Source organism: Littorina saxatilis, linkage group LG3, assembly GCF_037325665.1.
Source record: "Littorina saxatilis isolate snail1 linkage group LG3, US_GU_Lsax_2.0, whole genome shotgun sequence".
Taxonomy (NCBI): Eukaryota; Metazoa; Mollusca; class Gastropoda; order Littorinimorpha; family Littorinidae; genus Littorina; species Littorina saxatilis.
Window position 1 is genome coordinate 35,610,276 of NC_090247.1, and position 26,913 is coordinate 35,637,188.

Here is a 26,913-nt window from a genome sequence, read left to right on the forward strand (position 1 = left end):
AACCAATCGTCAAGACAGCGATCAGGGAACCCCCTACCCCCCAAAACATTTACAGTCTCCAAGACTAGCGTACCACAGGTGCAGCGTCCATTCAAATGTCAGCCGTGAACTAAATATTTGTTCTAAAAGTTGTGCGAACCACATCAAAAGCAGAGTATAGAGCTAAGCGAGTAACGGAGCGAACTTCAAAAAACTCTCTCCATCCGTCCCACTTAGAGTTTTAAAAGGAGCATGACGTCTCACTGTCTCGTCACCCACACCACGCCGCGCTGAAAATAGTCCCCACATAAAAAGCAGATAAAAAGGAGGCCACTCTGCTAAGCCTAATGCTAGCAATTCCCTCCTAATTTGCGGACACTTCCAGGCTTTTATCTCTCGCCAAATTCCGCCGTGGATCGAAGAGGCGGCGCAAATTTGCTTAACTGACATCTTTAGTCTCCTAAAATGCCCCTAGACATGATTTGTTGATGTTAATAAGGCGCCGTGCAAAACACCTATAAACGGTGCACAAAACACATACGCTCTCTCTGGCGAGTTCGTGCAAACACCTCAGCCAAACGTGCTAATGGAGCAAGCGCAAACTTTCCTTGTTGTATAGCAAACTACATATTTGAGTCTACCGCTGCCTTTGTTTTGTTAAAAAGGGGATGTCAAGTGGAAGTTAATTCCCCTTTCTCTTCGTCCGCTTAGCACCCACATATTTTGAATTCAAACAAGGAATGCAGACGACGCCCGTAGTGGCCTAATTTGTGAAGTTAAGCTTGTCCCTTGCCTAATTTCTTGGATGCCAACGATTGACCAGTTCTTGGGCTTTCCGGCCAAATGTTCAATTTACCGGCCATGTATGATATGAAAATGTAGAGCAAAGTCTGTGTGGGGTTATCGAGAAAACATTTACTGCACCTCCTCCTCCCCTCCTCTGTGCGATGATTAACCCCTTACTATTGTCAGTAATTACTCTTGTTTTCAGAACGGATCGTTGGAAAATGTGAGAAGCAACTTCTCAAGCGTGCTCCAGAAATCGATAAACAAAACTCTTCAAGCATCTTAACGTCATTCCTTTCACGGGCTAACTCTGTGTGAGTGTGTCCACAACCTTAAGTTATAACACCAAAAACGTCTTAACAAGACGTCGTTAGGAGGTCACCCACCCCATCGACAGGCCAAAACACCTACAACTTTCCCCTCCGGTGACATGCCACGTGTGTCTCGTGTGGTGGCTTTCCATTTCGCAATGGGCGTAAGTCTTCACCTGATTGGGGGCTGAGTGTCATAGATTGTAATCACCGCTGATCTAAGTTCCTCCGGTACAAACGAATCAGGCGAAAGGAAGGGCCATTCAATCGATCTACAGGCGAAAAGAAGGGTCTTTGATCGATCTGAGATCGGCTTTGCTGATTTCTAGCCCACCATATTTGAGATCATATGAACTGAAGACGAGGGTCAAGTGATAGACTAAAGCTCGTTTTGCTTTGATGTACGTTGTTCTTACCATAAAAAAAATCCTCATGCCTTTGGGTTTGAGTAGGAGTTTTAAATTTCGGTGATTACCGATTCGTCATAATCGTGTTCTTCAACATAAATTATTGACCTTATTTCATTGCAATTATCGTTGTTGTGGGCTTTGCCCTCGTCGGCGTCTGTGAGTGACATATTGCTTTGGACTTTGTCGCTCAGCTTGACATACAGAACTTTACAACATTGTCGTCGATATCATCATCATCAAAACCATCAATATTCATCATAAGTAATTGTCGCCCTTTTACCAGTTTGTCCACAACCGTCCTTTTTACATTTCGTCAAGTTTTGACTAAATGTTTTAACGTAGAGGGGGGAATCGAGACGAGGGTCGTGGTGTATGTGCGTGCGTGTGTGTGTGTGTGTGTGTCTGTCTGTGTGTGTGTGTGTAGAGCGATTCAGACTAAACTACTGGACCGATCTTTATGAAATTTGACATGAGAGTTCCTGGGTATGAAATCCCCATACGTTTTTTTCATTTTTTTGATAAATGTCTTTGATGACGTCATATCCGGCTTTTCGTGAAAGTTGAGGCGGCACTGTCACGCCCTCATTTTTCAACCAAATTGGTTGAAATTTTTGTCAAGTAATCTTCGACGAAGCCCGGACTTCGGTATTGCATTTCAGCTGGGTGGCTTAAAAATTACTTAATGACTTTGGTCATTAAAAAACTGAAAATTGTAAAAAAAAATATGTTTTTTATAAAACGATCCAAATTTACATTCATCTTATGCTCCATCATTTGCTGATTCCAAAAACATATAAATATGTTATATTTGGATTAAAAACAAGCTCTGAAAATTAAATATATAAAAATTAATATGAAAATTAAATTTTCGAAATCAATTTAAAAACACTTTCACCTTATTCCTTGTCGGTTCCTGATTCCAAAAACATATAGATATGATATGTTTGGATTAAAAACACGCTCAGAAAGTTAAAACGAAGAGAGGTACAGAAAAGCGTGCTATCCTTCTCAGCGCAAGTACTACCCCGCTCTTCTTGTCAATTTCACTGCCTTTGCCGTGAGCGGTGGACTGACGATGCTACGAGTATACGGTCTTGCTGCGTTGCATTGCGTTCAGTTTCATTCTGTGAGTTCGACAGCTACTTGACTAAATGTTGTATTTTCGCCTTACGCGACTTGTTTAAGCCTGTAGTGCAATGCTACACACCGAGGGACAAATCTCTAACAACAGCTCCTGGACAATCTTAGTTAACAGCCGTGAAAAACATTCTTGGCTTTGCTCGTGGTCAGCTATAAGAGTGCTGGACCCTGAGCTAGAGGTAATTAACTTGAGGTCATGGTTATTCTGGTGTACAATAGCAACTTACCTCAGATGACCTCTACCCTCCACCCACCACCCACCCTTACCCCGCCACCTCCCTACTTCCCCTTACTCCTCATACACCAAACTACATACACCCCTCCCTCCGCTCCTCAAAACACACGAGTCAAAATCCTAGGCAAACTTAGTCTTTGGAAAATCGGGTAAGCCAAGAAGGCGTCTTTTCTATAAGGGTGGAAACTCTAGCCCGCCCCCCTGCTGGCCGCTTGACCATCTGCAACCTTTGCTTGACCACACACACCGTGAGGGGTGACACGTTAGGTACTAACTTGCCTGAGGATTCTTGGCCAAAAAGTAAGACGTCGTATTGCTGACCAAAGTGAGGAAGAGAGAGAGAGAGAGAGAGAGAGAGAGAGAGAGAGAGAGAGAGAGAGAGAGAGTGTGTGTTTGTTTGTTTGTGTGTGTGTGTGTGTCCATGAGAAAGCGAGGGGGAGAGAGAGAGGGGAGAGAGAGAGTGTGTGTGCGTGTGTTTGTTTGTTTGTGTATGTGTGTGTGTGTGTTTTCATGAGAAAGCGAGCGAGAGAGAGAGAGAGAGAGAGAGAGAGAGAGAGAGAAAAAGAGAGAGAGAGAGAGAGAGAGAGAGAGAGAGAGAGAGAGAGAGAGAGAGAGAGAGAGAGAGAGAGAGAGAGAGAGAGAGAGAGAGATGCTTGTCTTCGGGAATAGGCAGCAGACTTCTGTATGTAGAGAATCATATGCAAACTGCTTACCGTAACTGGTAAACTTTCTATGATCTTCTTCTTTTTTTCTCTTTTTTTTACGTACTGAGTTCAAACGCACGGTGAGTCACGAGCACCAAACATTCGGTCCGTCAAGGTCAGCGTCATCATCGTCCTTGGTTTTTATTTTTATATTTTTATATTTTTATTTTTTACTCAAATAGATACCTTTCTCAGTGGCATCGTCCTGATGGGATCGTTTAGTGTGCAATGCAGTTTCAAGATGGAATCTAAACTATTAGCCAAGGCTGAATCAGATCCAGCTTCGTCCCTCACCGTCGACTCAGAGTCGACCTTTCTTTACCCGGGCAATATTCTTCGCGCTCTTCGCCATCAAGAGAGTAATCTCCCTTTTGTTGCAGAACTCTCCGGACGAGGAGGGACAGGTGGTGTAGTAAGCCAAAAGGGATTGTGGGAAGGAATAGTTTGGGCTTGTTAGGAGCGTCATTAGTGTCAAGAATCTGCTGTATGCCTGTATATTCCACAATCTCGGAGGTTCATTTTTTATTACCAGGCTTTAAGGAAGGCAATCAAAACGGTATTTTTATGGCGTGCATGTTTTCTTGGGACAGCGAGCGTGTACATCACGCCTCTTCTGTAACTAACGGAACGGAATGCCGTCTTCGGGGCCGTTTCAGACTGTCTGTCTGCCTGCATGCAAAGAGGTATATATATAATCTGAGATGGAATCGGGTACATCCTCGTTTGCATCGTCTGCTCGGGGTGTTAGTTTGATAGTGAGAAGGTAGGTGGTTGCACCCTTCTGGTAGTAAAGTGTGGATATGCTTTGTTTGTTTGTATTCAGTGCTTAGGCCTACTTGGCATCTTTTCGTTCGCGGGTTAGTAAATATTATGGGTGTGTGTGTATTTGCCTCTTTGTGTGTGTGTGTGTGTGTGTGTGTGTGTGTGTGTGTGTGTGTGTGTGTGTGTGTGTGTGTGTGTACGGTGTGTGTGTGTGCGTGTCTGTGTGTCTGTGTGTCTGTGTGTCTGTGTCTCTCTCTGTCTATCTCAAGTTTCTCTCTCTCTCTCCCTCTCTCTCCCTCTCTCTCTCTCTCTCTCTCTCTCTCTCTCTCTCTCTCTCTCTCTCTCTCTCTCTCTCTCTCTCAGGGCGGGGACGTAGCTCAGTTGGTAGCGCGCTGGCTTTGTAGCCAGTTGGTCGCTATCAGCGTGGGTTCGATCCCCACGTTCGGCGAGAGATTTATTTCTCGGAGTCAACTTTGTGCAGACTCTCTTCGGTGTTCGAACACCCCCGTATGCACACATACGCACGAAAAAGATCCCACGTTCACAGCGAAAGTCTCGGGGCTTGGAAAACACGAAGACACGCATCTCTGATTATCATGATCGTATTTCGATACTTTGACGAGACAAACCCAATGCTGGTGTGTCGAAGAAGACAGCCACAGCGGGCTTGTTCGAATCAAAGTATCACACCATATCTTCAGCGTATTACCAATACCTGTCCCCATATAGACCAGTTGGTCTAAGAGGACGTTAAACCCTAATAGTCTCTCTCTCTCTCTCTCTCTCTCTCTCTCTCTCTCTCTCTCTCTCTCTCTCTCTCTCTCTCTCTCTCTCTCTCTCTCTCTCTCTCTCTCTCTCTCTCTCTCTCTCTCTCTCTCTGCGAGGGAAGAAGTGTGAAAGACAAGAGGGAGGATGTTTTGTGCTTCAGCGATCGTAAGGCTTGTGCACAATAAACACCTTAGTAAACCCCAACTATAGTACTCGTATCACCGTTGCCAACATTGTCCGCAGATGACACCCCAACAAGACACAGGGGTAACGTTTCATCCGGATTTTAACGCCTCCGCTACAATGCTACCCGTAACCCCAACCAAGCCCCCCACAAAAGATTCTCATCATTCGCAAATTAGTCAAGGAGGTCTTAAGAGGCTTCTTCTACGCTACTCGCAGCGAAACAAGATCCTTGTCATTCTGAAGCGAGTTTCCTCCCTCCGGGCTCGATTTCACAGGTGTGACGTTTAGAAGAATACTTTTTTTCTTACAAGAATGCTTTTTACGCGCCCTGTGTCTATGTGTCTGTGTGTGTAGGTGTGTGTGTCTGTGTGTTTGTGTGTGTGTGTGTGTGTGTGTGTGTGTGTGTGTGTGTGTGTCTCTCTCTCTCTCTCTCTCTCTCTCTCTCTCTCTTTTGTCAGTCCCTACCCTTTGCCCTAAGTGAATCACCGTTACACTGTTGAGTGTTCGTGGCACATACATCACCTGTGCTAATTTGCAATGAAGCCCATTTTGTTCGCAATTGAAAAAGACGGAAACAAGCCGCATGTTTAATGAGGGAGTTAGGTGGTGTCGTTAAAGGCATGGTTCTTCCCCTATATACGTAAACGATTCGACTCACCTTCACAGATCTTGCCAAGCGTTTAAGTACGATAAGACCACATCTCCACTTGGCCACTTACGTACAATCAACATCCTGATGGCGCGCCATCCTCATTGTTTTCCGCGGTGACAAGTTCATTTCCCGGGGCGGGGATATAGCTCAGTTGGTAGCGCGCTGGATTTGTATTCAGTTGGCCGCTGTCAGCGTGAGTTCGATCCCAGGTTCGGCGGAAATTTATTTTCAGAGTCAACTTTGTGTGCAGACTCTCTTCGGTGTCCGAACCCTCCCCCCGTGTACACTACATTGGGTGTGCACGTTAAAGATCCCACGATTGACAAAAGGGTCTTTCCTGGCAAAATTGCTTAGGCACAGTTAATAATTGTCTACCTATACCCGTGTGACTTGGAATAATAGGCCGTGAAAGGTAAATATGCGCCGAAATGGCTGCAATCTACTGGCCGTATAAAATTTCATCTCACACGGCATCACTGCAGAGCGCCTAGAACTGTACCCACGGAATATGCGCGATAGAAGCGTCATTGATTGATTGATTGATTGATTTCGTTTAAGCGACTAGTTTCAATTAAGAAGTCAAGTCATCAAAATGATTCTACTCAGCACAGAATGCAGCCAGGCTATTCAGTTGTGGTATGTGTCCAAGTGAAAGCATGCTTTTATTCCGTCTGAAAGCATGCGCAGGTCTGTGGCGGTAAAGATGATCGCGTACGCTGGAAGTGCAGTACCTTTAAAAATAGCGGTGTGTTTAATAGGAGAGTTAGGTGGTATCGTTAACCTGTTGTTGTGACACTGAGGCGCCAGGTATATATCGGAATTCTGCAGTGGCGACAACAAGAGCGTAATAAAGAGAAAATGGGTTGCAAGAGATTTAGGTAAACGGCTGTTAAAGAAACACAATGCCTGTAAGGGCTTATGTGAACTTGAACTCAAAGTATGCTTGACATTTTTTTTTACTATCACAAAAGCAAATAAACACAGACAGGATGACAAGAAGGCAGATATACGGACAAACAAACGGACGCACGCACGAAAGCACGCACTCGAGCGCGAGCACACACACACACACACACACACACACACACACACACGCACGCACGCACGCACGCACGCACACACACACACACACACACACACATGTTCTAGCTTTCCATTGCTCTTTATGCTGCTGTCATTGTTCCTCTTATTCTTCCTCCACCTCTCCCCTATTCAAATATCCATTCGATGTTGATCAGTTGTTTCGACAATGATTTGCTGTTAAAAAAAAACCCACGTGTGAACAATATTCGTCGCCATTAACATTGTCCTCACGTCTACTGTCTGTCTTCCGTCCGGAGACACATCTTGAATGTCCAAAGTAATCCCTGAACAGAAGGCGTTGAAATGAATGAAAATACTCGAACGGTAACCGCAGATGAAATATTTCAAGTTTCTCTGTCACGAAAGATTCTGACACTGTCTCGTCGCCTTGCACCCTGTGGGGAATATGAAATCTGAGCACCAGAGGCGCTATCGGTGATCCATCATGCACAAAAAAACCATTTGTCTCAAACACAATGTTGTGTGTCTCCCTTGCAACAGGAGTTGTCGCCCTAGCAGTGCGAGTTATCCTTCTTACCTTGCGAGGTTGACCTCCCTTTGGTGTCGAAATTCGAGACATCTGTTCGGCTAATTTTCTGTCAGAAAAGATGTCATGAACTTTTCATTTTGAAATTTCTTTGGAATAAAGATGGTACGAGTATTGGGATTTCTTTTGAAATTATAAGTAGGTATCGCTAAAGTAAACGGAAGACTGAGAACTGGTGGCTGCTTAAACTGCAAGATTCTGCTCTCACTAGACCCCTCTCTCTCTCGCTCTCTCTCTCTCTCTCTCTCTCTCTCTCTCTCTCTCTCTCTCTCTCTCTCTCTCTCTCTCTTCTCTCTCTCTCTCTCTCTCTCACTCTCATTTGACAACATGTTTTAATCTCTCTCTCTCTCTCTCTCTCTCTCTCTCTCTCTCTCTCTCTCTCTCTCTCTCTCTCTCTCTCTCTCTCTCTCTCTCTCTCTCTCTCTCTCTCTCTCTCTCTCTCTGCGCGCGCGGCGTGTGTGTTTCCTTTCCCCCCCTTGTTCTGAAACAGGTTTTATGTAAATGTTTAACGATTTTCGACCGGCTAACCCAAAACAAAATACATTGTATACTCTAGCTGCATGGTTCAAGTTTCACGGCGGTTTCATCGAGTATGCAATGCATCTAAATTTATTACACGATTGTGTCAAGACAAAATACCTATAACGCCTTCCCATGTAAGATCACATGCAAATGAGCACGTATGAACCCACCAGTTGGCTCTGTGGTACATCCTCGAACGCAGCAAAAAAGGTGTGATATAGTTGTTTCTCTATTTAAGATCGGGTTTACTTGACACATTGACTCTCGCTGTTTGGGCGATGTATGTGTGCACTGTTGTTTTCTTGCAGGGTTTCTTGTCTTGGCTTGGTTTCAATTACAGAGAATGAATGGGGTGTGTGCAGGGTGCAGACTTCATTTGATATCTCTGCAGCCCATATTAAAGGTCCTTGTCTACATTTTTATACCGAAATCGCTATTTGACCATTAAAATGCAGAGTCTATTATCTACAAATATCAACAACTAGAGGTGAATCGCGAGACAGAGACAGACAGCGTGGCGGTTCACCACATTCACCTTTGAAGGCGAAGTCCTGTCAAATGGGATTGAGAATTTTAGGGCTTATTTCTTAGCCCTATATTATCTGTTGTGGCTTCTCAAATGCCAGAACATACAGACAGACAAAAGCCGCTAGACCCCATCACAAACAGAACTCTACAATCCACAGGTTTTTGCCCACACACACACACACAAACACACACACAGAGAAGCCGTATATATATATATATATATATATATATATATATATATATATATATATATATATATATATATATATATATCACCTCCTCACCTCACCTACGCCTGTGACCCCGTCTGGGGTATAGGCCGCCAATCAGCTTATATATATATATATATATGTATATCTATATCTATAAATATATAGAGATAGGTGAGAGTGTATTTTTCGCGTGGCTATAAATTGATTCGACCTTTTCACTTTGACAGTAAGAACAACTTACGGGTGCAAGGGAAGCGTTCTGGACAGCGCAGTGACATTCTAAAAATAGTAACTCGGAAACAGGAATTTGGGGTGAACGGCGCGAGACAGAGACAAACAGCGTGGCGGTTCACCACAATCACCTTTGAAGGCGAAGTCCTGTCAAACGGGATTGAGAATTTTAGAGCTTATTTCTTATCCCTAAATTATCTGCTGTGGCTTCTCACATACCAGATCATACAGACAGACAAAAGCCGCTAGACCACATCACAAACAGAACTCTACAATACACAGGTTTTTGCCCACACACACACACAAACACACACACACACAGAGAAGCCGTATATATATATGCATATCTGTATCTATAAATATATAGAGATAGGTGAGAGTGTATTTTTCGCGTGGCTATAAATTGATTCGACCTTTTCACTTTGACAGTAAGAACAACTTACGGGTGCAAGGGAAGCGTTGTGGACAGCGCAGTGGACAGCGCAGTGACATTCTAAAAATAGTAATAGTAACTTACAAACGGGAAAGCCACACGAAGGAAGGGAGATAAACGCCAAACATGAGATACTTATAATGGTGAAATGAACACAAAAACCAAAATCAGTTCAGCGCTGCGCGCTGAGAGCACGTGTTGAAATATCTCATCGATGATATTGTGTCCGGGGTGTAGCTGAATACGGTGTCCAAATTTGAAAAAGATCCAGCGAGAACTTTGGCATTGTGATGTGGTGTAGCGGCTTTGGTGTGTCGGTATAGGGGCCCGGGTAGCTGAGGTGGAACCAAAATAGCTGAGGTGGAACCAAAATCGGTTCAGCGCTGCGCGCTGAGAGCACGTGTTGAAATATCTCATCGATGAGGTTGTGTCCGGGGTCTCTCTGAATAAGCCCACCAAATTTGAAGCAGATCCATCGAGAACTTTGGCCGTGCATGGCGAATACACAAATACACAGATACACAGACACACACACAGACACACAGATACACAGACACACACACAGACACAAGTCGTATATATATATATAGATACACCCCCTTTCGATCAGGAAAGACGAAGCCAGTGTAGCCGTTTGAAAATTCATTGTAGTATTCCAGCGTAGTACTCATAGTAGGATATCCTTATTTGGAAAATGCCAAGCGTAAAACTCCTCTCAAATCCCGTGCATTTCGTGCGTTTAAAAAAAAGCGTGGACATCGCTCCAGTGTCAAACTGTTGCTGCATTTGTTTGGGCGTGGCTATAAGCATAGTAACATGAATTTGGTTGGTCAGTATTTTTAGGCAAAGCACATGTTCTCAGCAAACAGAAAACAAAATATTGGAAGCGTGAGTCACGCTACCCAAAAATAAAAAATTTTTGACATATATATTTTTTGTCTATAACTTTTTTCCCCATGGTTCATTCGTCATCTGACATAACTTTTTAGCGAAATCTAACCATAAGATTATTGAAAAAAAGCAAAAATGTAGACGACCACCTTTAAATCGGTGGTCTTCGAGGTGTTGGTGGGGTTCGGAATGTTTCCTCCGCCTGTGAAATAAATCTGTCTGTCTGTATGTCTGTCTTTTTTTCTCTCTTTGTCACAAACACACACAGACACACACACACACACACACACACATACACACACTCACACGCACACACGCACGCATACACACACACACACACACACACGCACACATACGCACACACACACACGCACGCACGCACGCACACACACACGCACACGCACACACAGTGAGGCCACTGATGTACGCTGGGCTCAAGATTTGTTTGTAATACGGAAATAAGATAAAAACAAGTCGCGTAAGGCGAAAATACAACATTTAGTCAAGTAGCTGTCGAACTCACAGAATGAAACTGAACGCAATGCAACGCAGCAAGACCGTATACTCGTAGCATCGTCAGTCCACCGCTCATGGCAAAGGCAGTGAAATTGACAAGAAGAGCGGGGTAGTAGTTGCGCTGAGAAGGATAGCACGCTTTTCTGTACCTCTCTTCGTTTTAACTTTCTGAGCGTGTTTTCAATCCAAACATATCATATCTATATGTTTTTGGAATCAGGAACCGACAAGGAATAAGATGAAAGTGTTTTTAAATTGATTTCGAAAATTTAATTTTGATCATAATTTTTATATTTTTAATTTTCAGAGCTTGTTTTTAATCCAAATATAACATATTTATATGTTTTTGGAATCAGAAAATGATGGAGAATAAGATGAACGTAAATTTGGATCGTTTTATAAAAAAATATTTTTTGTTTACAATTTTCAGATTTTTAATGACTAAAGTCATTAATTAATTTTTAAGCCACCAAGCTGAAATGCAATACCAAAGTCCGGGCTTTGTCGGAGATTACTTGACCAAAATTTCAACCAATTTGGTTGAAAAATGAGAGCGTGACAGTGCCGCCTCAACTTTCACGAAAAGCCGGATATGACGTCATCAAAGACATTTATCAAAAAAATGAAAAAACATCTGAGTATATCATACCCAGGAACTCTCATGTCAAATTTCATAAAGATCGGTCCAGTAGTTTAGTCTGAATCGCTCTACACACACACATCGACACACACACACATACACCACGACCCTCGTCTCGATTCCCCCCTCTATGTTAAAACATTTAGTCAAAACTTGACTAAATGTAAAAAGAAGAAGACTGATTTGAATTGACATGAACACTTTGGCATACGTAAGAAAAGCGTGCACATTAGCAATTCAGACAAACCAACGGCATGTTACGACAACAACATCGCGCCACAAAAACCGCAAGTGTTCTTTTTCCCACACTGAAATGGACAGCAATGCCTTATGCAAAACGCTAGCACCCTGTGCGTTAATGTAGTGTTGTCGTTTGTGAGAAAAATAAAGACTCAAAGCATGAGAATCCTTCTGCACTGCTGCGAGCATTCAAGCATTATAAACGGCTTGTTTGGATGACCTGTTTGTGGTCACGGGACCTTATGGCACACAACTGTTAAAGCTACATTCCGTCCCGTTTAGACAATCTAGTAAATCACCAATAGAGCAAAAACAAGACCCACCAGACTTTTTTTCGCATGAAAGTCAGTCGCAATTGTCCTGGAGTCCATAGGTCAATTCAGACGTTTACATGTGGCAAGAGTTTGTTTGTTTGTTTGCTTAACGCCCAGTCCACCACGAAGGGTGATATCAGGGCGGTGCTGCTTTGACATTTAACGTGCGCCACACACAAGACAGAAGTCGCAGCACAGGCTTCATGTCTCACCCAGTCACATTATTCTGACACCGGACCAACCAGTCCTAGCACTAACCCCATAATGCCAGACGCCAGGCGGAGCAGCCACTAGATTGCCAATTTTAAAGAGTCTTCGAACCCACGACCTCCCGCTCACTGGGCGGACGCCTTACCACTAGGCCACCGTGTTGCGGTATGTGGGAAGAGCATCCTTCTGCTTGGAAACATACCACAAATCAGCAGCCTTGCTGCGTTATGTGCAGGCGAGAAAAGTGTCCCTGTATTCACTTCGTAACGGACACCAGTGTTAATTTCAGGGGTGGAACTTTTCCGCGAATCCGCGGATTTCCGTGGACACAATTACGAATTCCGCTTGAATAATCTATTTTTCCGCGTCATACTATTGCCAGCATTGGATTATGGATATATGGTTCATTACGTAAATATGCACCATTACAATGCTATCAATGTTGTGTGAAAGTGTTCTTTTTGTTTGGTTGGGTTGTGTGGTTGTTGTTGCTGGGGTGGGATTTTTTTTTTTTTTTTTGGGGGGGGGGGAGTGAGGAGAATGTCTTTTTTTACCTGATCCAAACAAGTATAATTTTACTTTCAGAATGCACCAGATTGCACAGATTTTAATGTACCATTTTTCTTTTAAATCGCTCTCGAAAAAAAGGTATTTCTTCTTTTTTGATCACACGAGAGTCCCACCCCTGTAATTTACCAAATTGTTTCAGCAACAGCAAAGTCCGACTTTGCATCGAAATCAGTCAAGCTGTTGGTAGTTGGTATGTCACCAAGTGGAATGGCGTTTTTGTTCCTAATAATGCCTGCACTGATCTAGAATTGTTTACACGATGGTTGATCCGGTAAGAGGAATTATCTTTTTAAGGAAAGAAAAAAATTGTTCATCTCTGCATTTTTTTCTAAATATTGTCTCTTTTTATGACATCGATAAAAATGACTTCTAAAAACTCGGGATTTGTGCGCACCCGTAATACTGTTTTCTATTTTTTATTGTCGATGGGTTTTGTCGAGAGTTGGTATGGCTTGCGGAGGAACAAGGCGTCGGTTGTTCGCTATCAACAAATGTATAAGTGTTTTCAATGCAAATGGCGTTTTGGGCGTCGCCCACTATTCGCTTGATGGCATTTATGACATGCATTTTTCAAATGTCTCGGATTTTTGTTGCTTAAATATCTATCTCATCGTTGTGAATTTTAATTTTGTGTTTGATGTCGTTTTTCACAGGTGTTTATTATCATCACCATCACCTGTTTTTCTGTTTGATTTCATTGCTGTTACGTGAAAATTTATCGTCCGTTAAAATGTGTCCCTCTGTCTCGCTTATGTTTCTTTTTCCCAATAGATCATATCAGTACTGTCGATGCACAGCGCCTAGCGGGCCGCTTCAGCTGTAAAGATGAAAGCAATGGTATAGTTTACTTTGCTGCACAGGTGTTCATAATTATTCAGGCCCCTGAGTCGAAATCACAGACAATAATAACCAACCCTTTTGCCAAGTTTCAGGTTTGCTAACATTCGTAAGGGTAAATCAAATATTAATAGCTAGTTTTGTCGCTACCATTTATTAATAACCAGCACCTTTGGCCAAGGCTTACAAACACCCAAATTCATAAGGTCAATAAAATATTCACAAAAAAATAGTTCTGTCGTTGTCAGGAAACATTCGAATGAAAAGCGTTCCATGACGCTTCTTTTTCTAGGGTTATGACAAAAGCTGTTATGCGTATCTTTTCACATACATTTCAGCGTGATATTTTTCTGTAAGGCTTTCACAAACAAGTTGTAATGTTTCGATTTTATGGCTGCGAGTATGAGTGAATAAAAGTCAAGTGCGCGAAAAATGCAGGACATTTATGCAATGTATGCAGAGAATTTATGCAAACAGCGCCTTTAGTGATGTACGATACATGAGACTTGGTGTGGAGCAATTTGTTGTGGTTCAGGCGCCGACCCGATTGCTATGGTGACATTTTGATTTGTGTCCCGTCTTCTTCTTGTACTTGTTCTGGTTCTTCTTCTTTATTTCATTCCTTAAATACCCGTTTGTTTTCCTCCTCGGTTGTTTTTATTTGGTCTGAAAATTGCACTTTCTCAAACTCACAAACCTTGCTGAAAAAGGTGTTCGTCCAGGATCCCTGTTTCTTCTTTTTTTGCCGAAACTGTTGATAGTATTTTATACCACCATTCACGTTTTGCTTATGTGGGGTTTTATTCGCAGACCGCGGCGACAAACTGACCTGTGATTTATGACACACGCTAATGTCCAGCGGTGTGACTGTCCTGGTCTAGCCTTAACTGCGGGGTATTAGACTGACCCCCGTGCTCATTTATAGAGCTCCGAAGTGAGACGACAGGTCGCTGATGACACAAATATAAAGAGGTTGCGAGGAGAACAAGCGAATTCTTAGTGCGGGACCCAGACAAATGTAGTCTCATTTTTCTCGTCCAAGGACTGTTCGTTGGTGTAACACGCGTTCTGCTCCTCCCTCCCAGAATGTCCCCAGGGGGACGAACTGATGTGACCACACGGGATGTTACACAGGCATTCTGAGACAAGATGAATGATAAAATATTTGTATCGGTTCGGTACTCAGTATGTGATCGTATTTCCCCAAAACTGTGTAAAAGGAGTGTGGAAACAGGCCACGAGTTCCGTATGACATCATACAGGGGCGCAAGGTTTTGCTGGACATACGGGTATATTTTTTGTTATTTCAATTTTACTACTGCTGCACTGCTGCTGCTGCTACTGCTGTTGCTACCGCTCCTGCTACTGCTACTACTACTACAATTATTATTATTATTATTATTATTATTATTATTATTATTATTATTATTATTATTATTATTATTATTATTATTATCATTATTATTATTATTAAGGAGATTTCTATAGCGCATAACTAAAAGCACTATGCGCTTTACAATATCACTAAGTGTAAGCACACGCAAACATACTCTGATTAAATAGAACTTAGCTTAGCAAGACATACTAAGAACACTAAACATTTGAGTTCATACAAAAATAGAGAATTAAATTAAATACTGGACAAGCGATTTAAATAAGCTTAAGGCCTAATTAATGTGTATTAATTACTACTACTACTACTCTACTACTACTACTACTACTTCTACTACTACTACTACTACTTCTACTACTACTACTACTACTACTACTACTACTTCTACTACTACTACAGTGGAACCCCCTTCTAAGATTCCCCAATTTAAGACCCCATCCCCACCCCACCCTCTTACTTTGTAAGTCCGCACAGTCCTCGGGAGTCTGGTCTCGCTAAATGTGTTATGCATCCCGGGCCTGGACGGTTGAACTCTTATGAAAGTCGGCGAGCTACTTCAAACTATGCACACGACGACAACTTTCAAACAGTATTTTGGTGTGTTTTTTAACCGACAAAAACGTGTGTAGAAATCTACTGTAAGTCGGCTGAAAATCGGACAGCGCTTTCCTCAGAACACACGTTCAATAATGCAAACTGACCAAGTTTCAAGCTGAGTTAACCGCGTGGCCCTCTACGGCCAAGCCGGGTCCTGAAGGCCTTTAAAAAAGGACTTTGCTGGTCAAACTGTGCCAACGGTCAGCCCGTTGTTGGCTTTGTTGGATGGCTTATGGTAGGCATTGTCGTGTAGTTTGTTCAATCGCCTCGTAAAGTTCTTGTTGAGTAAGCGATTCTTGCTGCAACTGATTAAAGCGACTAGCACGTGGGTCTCTTTTGTAGCGGGGCTAACAGAAGTATTTGGTGTGTCGAAGGAAAAACGTTTGAGTTGAAAACACATCTTTTGTTCATTGAGCACGTTCTCTTGTCCTCCTGCAAGTTTTCTTTTCTATTATCTGTTACTGATGTGTATTAATTAAGACTACGAGGAGGATAATTTTCACACACACACACGCGCGCGCGCGCGCGCGCGCAACGTACGCACACACGCACACACAGATACGCACGCACGCACACACAGATACGCACGCACGCTCATACACACACACACACACACACACACAAACACCCCCACCTCCAACACACACATACATGCACGTCCTTCCTTTCTCTCCCTTCTCCCCTTCCCCTCACATCCAAAACACACACACACACACGTAAACACACACCCTTCTTTCTCCGTTTCACACCACAGTAAAACGCAAGAGCAATACTGTTCGCAAAGGAATCATTTTTATAAGTTTTATTGAAATACCTTTTAGCTGCATGTACATTATTGATTGGTGGCAAAGATACGTTTCAGGCAAAAGATTGAGTGAAGTTAATTACATTATTCCTGTTTCTGTCTCTCGTAAACGCCTTTCTATACTATCAAACCGATAAATGTTCTTTCGGTATCCATGCTGCGAAACAGTTTAAAACCACGGTAGGAGAAGGTCACGTGGAGCAGAAAGGTTAGAAACGGAGGGGGTAAGGGGGGGGGGGGGGGGCTGAATTAGGTGAATGGGCGATGAAAGCGATAGGAAGAATGTGAAGCTGTTTTAATGCTCATGCATTGCGTTTTCCATGATGTATTTCTGGTTCAATTTTCCCTCTACCGCGATGTTTCTCCTGCTATCCTCCATGCATGTCAGACGTGTGATCAGATAAACACTGCCGAGTGTAAGGGATGCTGAAAGTGCATCGGATGTATCGGATTGGCTCCCGCCATGCATGCTATCTTATCTTTGACAAGCGCACATAGAGAGAGAGAGAGAGAGAGAGAGAGAGAGAGAGAGAGAGAGAGAGAGAGAGAGAGAGAGACAGAGAGACAGAGACAGACAGACAGAGAGAGAGAGAGAGAGAGAGAGAGAGAGCACGCGCGCGAGAGAGAGCGCGCTAGAGAGAGAGAGAGAGAGAGAGAGAGAGAGAGAGAGAGAGAGAGAGAGAGAGAGACGCCGACATACACACGGACGCATAAAGCGACAAATAGGAGAGAAAGGTGCAAGAGCAAGTTCACGGGTTTTCCTCTATTCCAGAATCGCTTGATGCTGATGGTGATGGATGGGGATGTCGGATCCTATCTGCATAGGTTGTCAAGTGATGTTTCTAAATTTGCAATGTTTGTGTACATCTTGCTAGTGCACGCACGCGTCGACACCGGTTCTTGTGCATGTCGGCAAAATAAGTCTAAATCCATATTTCTTTAACGTAGTCAGAAGAAAGGATGTATGTTGTCAGGATGGGTTAGATTCGTGGGTGTATGTTTGTTGCACTCTTGCAACTAATTGTGCACATTGAAATAGACTTCGGAATGCTTTTCTTCTTTGTTTCTTCGTTCTTTCTTTCTTCTTCTTCTTTGTTTTAGTGCTCAACAAGGATTCAGTCAGAGGTCTGAGATATCATACTTAAAAAAGATTCAAATTCAAAATAAAAGACACTTTCTCTCTCTGTATGTCTACACCCGCTCCCCCTCTGTAGAAGCTTGTTATGGGTGTGTGCATGCGTGCGTGTTTCTAAATGTCTGTCTGTCTGTCTGTCTGTCTGTCTGTCTGTCTGTCTTTCCGTCCGTCCGTCCGTCCGTCTGTGTGCCTGCCCCCCCCCCTCTCTCTCTCTCTCTCTCTCTGTCTGCTTTTATATTTGTGTGTGCAAGCGTGCACTGCAAGGGGGGAAAACAAAAGTCATAAATCGTACGATGAATTTTCTTCCTACCCCCTTCATGACTTTGAATTAACACGATGGCTGCTGAACAGTTAGCAGATCAAAGCGTTTTGACAACAGTAGGTGTTTCAGTACGAACACTCGCGGCGAAGATCCGATAGGAAAACAACAGGGTGTCTTTCTGGCTAACGTTCTGGCTAATTGTTTCCTGCGGATATCTGAACTTTACGAACAAAAACAATAAGACGTCCGTCCTTTGATTTTACCCTTGGAATATAGTTTGTTTTGAGGTTTGCTTGCCTTCGATGTCCTTTCTCGAATGAGTACTCCTTGGGACCAGAAACCGCTATTAATCAGAATACTAGATTGTCCTTTGCACTAAAAGGCATGTTTTCTGTCTTTGCGTATACGCTGGGGAAGAGAATGGGTGTTTTTTTTGTTGTTGCTTGAAACATCTTGTTGAACGTGTTCGCGTCGGCGATGATTCGTCATTTCATTTATCATTTATATCATCCTCCTTTATCGCAGCTTGTCCCACCCTCTTTTTTCTTGTATCATCGATTATTCTCTGTGCTCTTTAGTTTATTCTTAATCGTCTGAAAGAGGAAGACTCTTGGCGCCGTCAAATTTTAATTTGGTCTCAAAGCCTTTTGGTGCCAAAAACCTGAAGATACAATCTTGCCAAATCATGTTTATGGAATCGCAAGTTGTAAGCAGCGTTCTTCGCTTGGCTCGGAGACGTCTTTGTGATGAAAATAACAAAGCACTGCATGCAACTACTTTATTCTTATGCTATTTTCCTTGCTGTTGCAGTGGTTGTCGGTGGGTCCGAGGATCAAACCATGCTGGGGGTGATCGTCACGGCCAATATTAAGGGAACCAACGATTCCACTTCCGTGGGAATCTTTGATGTAAGTACAACGACTATCGTAACTTGGATAAGTACATGTATTATTATTTGCGCGGCATCTGTGTGTGTATGTACGTGTGTGTGTGTTAGTGTGTGTGTGTGTGTGTGTGTGTGTGTGTGTGTGTGCGCGTGCTCGTGCGTGTGTGTATGTTTGTGTATGGATGGATGTGTTCGTGCGTGCGTATGTGTGTGTGTGTGTGTGTGTGTGTGTGTGTGTGTGTGTGTTTTCAATATTTTCCTTTATTTTCATTCATTTGAATTTTCATCAATGCCCTAGGATTTAGTGGATCCTCCTTTACAAAGGCACATTTTGTCCAGGAGCGTCTATCTCTCTGTGAGCGTTAGAGATACGTTGTGGTTTTAATCGCATCCTTCATTACTTTGATCTTGAGGACTTGTGTTTTTCTTTTATTGGCCTCCGTGCAGTAATGTGTGTAAATTAACACCATATGCACACTCGCAAAGACGCGAGCGGTTTAAATGTAGCTTTTACTGTCACTTGAACAACTAGTAAACACATTCAGATTTTTTAACGAACTGCAATTAACTGCTCGTACAAATTAGCGATCCTCAATTGCATATCCTGTTTCAAGAGCCACTTCAAAGGTTTAATAAAAGAAAGTAGCGGCTTTGAGTAAAGTATCTAAAGAGCGGATATGATCTTGGCACTTTGTAGAGAAAGAGAAAGGTTAACATCTCGCATTTTTACGACTTATTCGACATCAGTGAAGGGATTTCCGGTGAAATCTTTTCAGATAGATCTGACCTTTTTTATGAAATTAACTGCTCTGACCTGATGTTTTTATTTTAAACTATGGCGGAAACAGGATGAGGAGTGGAGTTAAGTCGTTTCACTCTCGTTGCGATTCCTTTGATACGTTTTGCTTAATTGGTTCTTGGCTTTTTATGCCTTTTAAACCAGGCAGGGTCAATCAGAGACGGTTCACACTCTCTCTTTCAGTATGTTTGAAAATCTCGTTGAAACATAATTGTATTCATTGTCAGTGTGTATCATGGAGGGGGGAGCTGCTTATTTTAATATCTGTACACAAATTTCAAATACTAGATTGAAACCGCAAAAACGCCAACGTTTTGCTTCAGCATCATTTGTTGAAATGCGGTAAAGAAATTTTATGCCGGGTATAGGAACACCAGCATGAGTTAGACGCAATGTTTGAAGAGTCTATAATTCGAATAGGAGAAAGTAATCTCTGACCGGTGTTTATAACTATTCAAAGCTAAAGAGATCAAGCGCGGCTACCGACGACAGTCCCCCCAAATATCACAGTCAGTTGGAAAAAAAATCTCACCGTCCACAGTAAGCAGGCAGACAGATCGTAAAAGAAAGTAAATTTTAAGGGGCTTTTTGTCCGTCAGGTCTTAATTGCCTATATTGGACATGAATTGGTTTATACGATTCGAGTTTTACGCCCTCACGGCTTTTGATGTATGCGTGTTTAGGTGGTATCAGCCATCTGCACTTATGGTAGAATGACCAAGATCTTTAACGTGCCATTGTGGTGACACGGGGGTGGGAGATGGATACCGTCTCTGGGTCTGCACATAAAGTTGACCCGTGTCCGTCCCGGCCCGGATTCGAACCAGCGACCTTTCGATCACAAGTCCAGTGCTCTACCACCTAAGCTACCCGGGCCCCCAGACAGATCGTAGTGTGGTGTGTACAATATATTTTCATAGGCTCTGGTGAAAGTGATGGTATGTCAAGAAATGTAATCGCGTGGTCAACGTGAGGCATAATCGCGGACGCATAGTGTGACATGAACATTGGTAGTAAAATCGCTGCGTCTAAAATAGGTTTTTATAGCAAATGTAAGATCCTGGAGAAATATGTGATGCTTTACATGATCGTTAACGCGAAGAGAAACGTATGTTTAACCCAGTCAGCGGTATTTATTATCACATTCCTCCTGCAGGGATTGTATCGGGCATTAAAACTGGCAGTTTTAGCACAGTGGCGTAAAAAAAAATTGAAGTGCCTGAGTAAAACGAATGGCAAGCAGACAATTAAAGCCGGTTTTCGAATGTCTTGTAGGACATCGCGTTCATCATCTTTCAAAAAAGTCCGGCAAAGCATAACCTTGACGTCTTGCAAGTGATGCCGTACGTTATATTTCCAACAAAGTCAATAGTGACAGATTCGAGAGTCAAAGTCTTTTGGACATTTTCACATGAAAGAAGACAAGAACGAGGAGAACGCACAACCAAAACAATCATCGCGTTCATTATCTTTCCAAGCAAGTCAAATTTAACGGTTCCAAGGGTCTTGCTCTTGCAGACGATCGAGAAAAGACCTGAAGCAACAGACACTCAGCAGCTTGGCTTAGTGCAATTTTGTTGCGAAGTTTCCTTGCGAAGTGCAGGCGAATAAAGCAGAACCTTGAAGCTTTGCCGATCATTCCGTTCATTACCGTATCCAGAAACACAATAGTGACGGTTTCTAGAGCAAAACACTTGTGAACGTTTGAGGAAGCCTAAAGCAACAGAAAGATAACAGCTGGGCTTGGTGCTACGTTGTCGCGAAGTTCCTTTGAGACGAGCAGAGCAATATAAAGGCGAACTTGGAAGTAGTGAAAGTCATCGCGTTCATTATCTTCCGGGCAGAGCCAGAAGTGACACTTTCAAGAGCCAGAATGTTTTGAAGAAGGAGGGCAGGAATTTGAAAAACGGTTAGTCAAAAGGATCGCGTCCATTATCTTTCCAAAAAGGTCAGCTTTGACGGCCCGAGAGAGAGGGTCTTACAGCAGCTGAGCTTGGTTTCCTTGAGAAGTACAGACCAATAAAGCCAAACCTTGAAGTCTTGCAGGTCATCCCGTCAGTCACCGTCCCGACAAAGTCAATACGGACAATTTCAAGAGCTAGAGTCTTGAAGATGTTCGTAAATCAAAAGAATGGTCAATCAAAATGATGGCATTCATTATCTTTCCAAGAAGGCTACTTGGACTGTTCTGAGGATGAGGCTGTTCCGAACGTGCACGGACAGACACGTAGCAACAGAAGGGCAACATCTATGCTGGGTGCTACATTGTCGCGAAGTGATCTTGTGATTTGCAGACTAATAAAGCAGAATCTGTAGGTCATTGCGTCCATTGCCTTTCCGACAAAGCAGTGGTGACGGCTACAAGAGTCAGACTCTTGAAATACAGTAGTTAGAGATTGAGACGCATAGCAGTACAGATCCAGCGGCTGAGTTTGGTGCGATGCTATGTTGTCGCAGGCTCTTCTCAAGAATAAAACGCAAAGGAGCAGAATTCAAGTCTGTATGCGAAGTACGAAGAACCAGCTCGCCATCAGTGCATGCCGTTAGCAGGTCAGTCAGGGTGAATAAACGTTAAGCGGTGTGAAGTGCTAAATCTGTGATTGAATAATATTCTTCTGCAAGAGCATTTAACGACAGCTTAAAGAGCGGCAGTCAAGAGTTAAGTTAATCTTTTGTGGGCTCTTGGAGAACTTTAAGTGGAAAGGTACACCAAATGCAAGAATAGCCGTATCATTTTTGGAGCTGTTAAGACTGATTAGCGCTCAAGAAATGTGCGAGTATTTTTTCACAGATTTAAGCTTCCTTTGCGATCATCTACCATGCATTCTTCAACACCCAATGTATCCATCACGCAAGAAGGAATGGGAGGCGAAGGAATGTGTAAAAACGATGTTGCTCAACTATAAGTGCACGGGCCATAGTTGAAGCTACAAGCCTTGCTTTAAAGGACGCCCAGCAGGAACAAGGTAGGAACCCACGAAGAAACGTGTAAAAGGAACTGAAAACAAACTTATTAAGAACACGAGTTTGTACTGATCTGTTTCAAAACTGTGCATTCAACACTATGAAGCCTTCAGAAAAAACCTCAAGTTGGTAATTTAGACAATATGAAGTCTTTGGGTAAAAAACCGACACACAGTCCTTATTTTAATATAATGAAGCCTTGGGATAAAAGCGTAATTGAACATTACTCCAGCAGGGCAAGGATGCTTTCCCTAGCTGGGTACGAAGGTCATGACAAAGTCATTCTGACACACTTATCAGAATGAGAAAAATGACTGAAGAAAATGCCGTGGGTGGCTTGACACACAATGTTAAAGGTTGTAGTGGCATAGATTTGCACGGGAGATACAGCAGTGGCATGGCGTATGGAAATAACTTCTTAAGACAAGAAGCCACGAATACCAGTGATGTCATAATAAGCAAGCGTTACGGACCTTGGTAGCTGAAAGGTGTTAGGTTAAAAGCAAAAAATTGCAAGGATCCTGATCTTAACCACAGGGGCAATTGTTGGGCTATTATTTTAAAGGTATGAAAAACACAATACAGCGATTCGAGAGGAAGATAGGCTGCAATGTGCCCCGAAGAATTTTTCCGGGAAAATCTTTGCAATGTACTTTTAAGAAAATATGTAAAAGTACAGAGAAGAAACTACGTATAGGAGAATCTGAACAATTTTACTTTTCCACACACAAACAATATCTCAAAGGTAAGCTAACAATCTGTTGTGTGGCGTGAAAGGCGAAAACAAACCAAAACAACAGAGAACGACCAACTTCATTGGAGGACAACTTTGAAAAGCTGCGAGCACCAGTTCTCTTCATCAACACTAACAATAAACAGCACTTATAAACGTCATACACCATTCTCAAAACCTCATCATTCTTCCACCGATCCATGGACAGACCTGGAGTCACGGAGTCCGCCTCCCATGAGCCGTGCTTCATCGTTTCAATGACCCGGAAGTTCTTCACGGGTGCGTGACCTGCTGGAAAATGTGTACGGTGTGCATGCTAATTGACGTTTACAAATCCAAGAGCAGCGTACTCGAACCGTTGGCTGTGTACAGTGGTCCGCCCTTTTAAGAACGCAACAAATCTGGATACAGCAGGTCTCAAAAAGAAAGTAAATATACTTACGTTATGAGCAACATCACTTAGAAAGCTGAAGTAAAAAAAAACCAATAAAGGCCTGCTATTGGGACGTTTAATTGTAGACAAAACGAAACGTTCTTTGAGAAAAGCAGGGTCTTGAAAGAGAGGTAGTCTTAAATGTGGGGTCTTGAAGGGGGGGTTTCACTGTACAGGATATCACAGTGCCTGTCAGCTTGATGGCTGAATGCGGCTCGCGCTCCGGACTCAGCAGCTTTTGATCCCAGTGAAAGACCTCACTGATGCGTGGCGCACAGGTCTCTTTGGAGTCCCTTTCCCTTGACATGCTTTGGTTGGAATGGGTCTGGTCGGAGATTGACAGGTGGCGGTAGTGTTTTGACAATAGGCTTTTAATACGCTGCTCCTTTGGAAATCAATAAAACGGTGTAGAGATTAATTCCCGTAGCATAAATTTCAGTCAAGGACAAAATGGCTTCACATCTTGAAGGTACTCTGGGCAGCTTGTCAAGGCTATAATAGTCCAAGGCCAGTATTGTATTGATGTACTTTAACAGAGAGGCGTTCGCACTTTACAATAATGACACGGATAGAGACAGAAATGGCTTTTTTGAGGGACTTGCCACGTGCTTGCCTAGTACAGCTTCTCAGTTTAATGAACACACAGAACTTAAACCGCAGAATATAGCGACAGAAACGGTACTCATGATGGACATACCACGTGTTTTCCCAATACCAGTTTTGAAGTCACCTCGTAGAATAGAACCAATGACCTCGACATCGTCAGGAACGACCCGGTAACGACAATCAGGCTCTTTGTAGTACTTAGAGTACAGGACAGAATCAGCACAGCAGACAAGAGGAATACGCGTACATATACCACAGGTAAGCAAATGCCTGGTTCTAGAGCGATCCTTTAAGGGTCATCCCAGGACATTCTGTCAGCGCAGGAACCTGGGGCAAAACCTGTGGATGGACGGGTGTCTTCGGTTGCGTTTCAACAACAAAACCTTCGCAAACCCAATCCCAAGCTAAAACAGACAGCTCACAACAGACCAGCGAACAGGGACAAGAGAATAACAAACATCAGCCAAACCTCGATCACATGGAGGACCAGCGCAAAAGTCTTTCGATTCGTCACCTTGTGGTACTATACTGCGGCCTAAAGTGAGGATCGGAGATTCATGATTGCGCTGCTCGTCAGGGCGCAGAATACCTACGGACTTCTCACAACAAACCAGAAAACAGGACAAGAGAATAACAAACCTAAGCAACCTTCGACCACATATAGGACCAAGGCAGGAGTCCAAATTCGTCGCGTCGCGGCACTGCAACTCAAAGTGAGAATCTCCAGCTATTGCGCTGCTCGTATGGGTATAACAGCATGCATACAGTGAATTGACTCATGAGCTGGGAAAAGAGCAGCCACATGTCAGCAGTATTATGAAAACAGGAGATGATTGCTGCCCGCTCTTTACTCCGTGTTGATAATAGATGTTGTCAGACCTCGGCAAGAATGGGAGGGTTCGGGGGGCCATTCTGGGTCGCTTTGATGCCACGACAGGTGTTAAAACAGCTCCCATTGACTGACGTTCTTGGGGAAGCAGACGATGTCTGGGTTTCTCAAATTGTTGGAAAAAAATAAAAATAAAAATAAAAACGAGGAGAAGAAACAAACCATTCAGACGGCCTTGGAAGCAGGCGATGTCAGATTCTAAACACAAGAATTAATTAATTAAGTAATTGGTGTTTACTGTGTTTTTTTCTAATTAATTCTAAACACAAGTCAACAAAGACAAGTAAAAAAAAAATTTTTTTTTTAAATATATATATATATATGACTAAGTGCCAAAAGGTGCTCACAGAACAGAAGACGACTTTGTTTTACAATAAAAATGTTTCTAAAAACGTGTGTCTGCTGAAAATTGGTGTGTGTGTGGATGAATGTGCGAAGAGATAGTGGACATAATTTCGTGTGTCTGACTTGAACGGTTTTGAAGTTATCTTTGTTTAAAGTCAAAAATAACGCCAAAACCGGCCATCTGAAAAAGGACATCGTGATACCTCGTGTTTTGAATATGCCACAGAAAAATAACAAGAAGCACAAATGAATTGCATTTAGTTTGATTGAATGCCTGAAACATCGCTTTACAGACGAGACCAAACGTCAAATCTAAATCTCGAGAGAATTTTTTTTTTTCGATAACCGAATTTTAAGGTGTCGCACGCAAGATGATTCGTCATCACGGCATACATTTTTCAATCGCAGATATTTACTAAATTTCTTTTTCAAAAACTCTGGAATTGATGTCGACACGTCAAGCGATAACGGTGTATCAAACTGCTGTCTTTCAAGTAATCCAGCAAAGACTGCAGAACTTTTGAACAGCATTTTTGAAAACGATTTGAAAATTTCGTCATATCTTGCGTGCGACAAAATGTTCGGTAATTAACGGTTATTTTCTTTTAAAAACAAAATTTACATGTACAAAGATCTACTTCATTTACGGAACCACGTGACACATTCTGTGTTCAAAATTTGTGAAGAAATCACGAACCACGATTGCGCTATCAAGTGTTGAAATTATGTCGTCAACATCTTTTCAGATCTTGCGTGCGACACCTTCTTGCGTTCAACATAAAATGTCACTACCTTATCGAGTTTAATGGGTAAAACTAACTATTTGTTGTCTTAGTTTAATCTTCTTAATTAAAAGCGTAATAAAACCGAACTTCTAAGATGAATTTTAATTGAGATTAGCGAAAGAGCGGGCACGCAAGTCGACCTTAAAGTAAAAGAATGATAACACGAGCGTTTGTCGTGTTGTCTTGCGTGCAACACATTGTCCAAAAAGGAAAATGTATATTTTTCTCAGACGTTTTTTAAGTTGAAACCTTGAAACTTCACACACATTTGGGGTTTAATCGCCCCCATGCATGGTAAAAGTCTTGTTGACCCTTGTCAGATTTCAAGGTCACGGCTGGGTCACATGTGGTTCAGAAAACGGATGAAACATATTTTTTCAGAGATTTTTGAAGCTAGAACCTTCAAACTTCAAACAACGCTTTTGCTTAATGATTGTTCAACATGGAGAATTCAAGGTTGATCCTTGAGAAATGTGAAGGTCATAGCAGGGTCTCGTGTGGGTAAAAAAAAAACATAACCTTTTTCTCAGAGTTTTTCAAAGCAAGAACCTTGAAAGTTCACATTTTTGGGCTT

At 42.6% G+C, this 26,913-nt stretch overlaps 1 protein-coding gene across 3 annotated transcripts in view; it reads left to right on the forward strand.

Moving 5' to 3' along the window:
- The window catches only part of LOC138962255 (spondin-1-like), a 196,869-nt gene that overhangs the window by 90,891 nt on the left and 79,065 nt on the right, over nt 1-26,913 (forward strand). For all 3 annotated transcript variants that reach the window (XM_070333996.1, XM_070333995.1, XM_070333997.1), the window contains exon 2: nt 18,710-18,807. In XM_070333996.1, the coding sequence (XP_070190097.1) occupies nt 18,710-18,807 (98 nt within the window). The remainder of the gene's footprint in view (nt 1-18,709; nt 18,808-26,913) is intronic.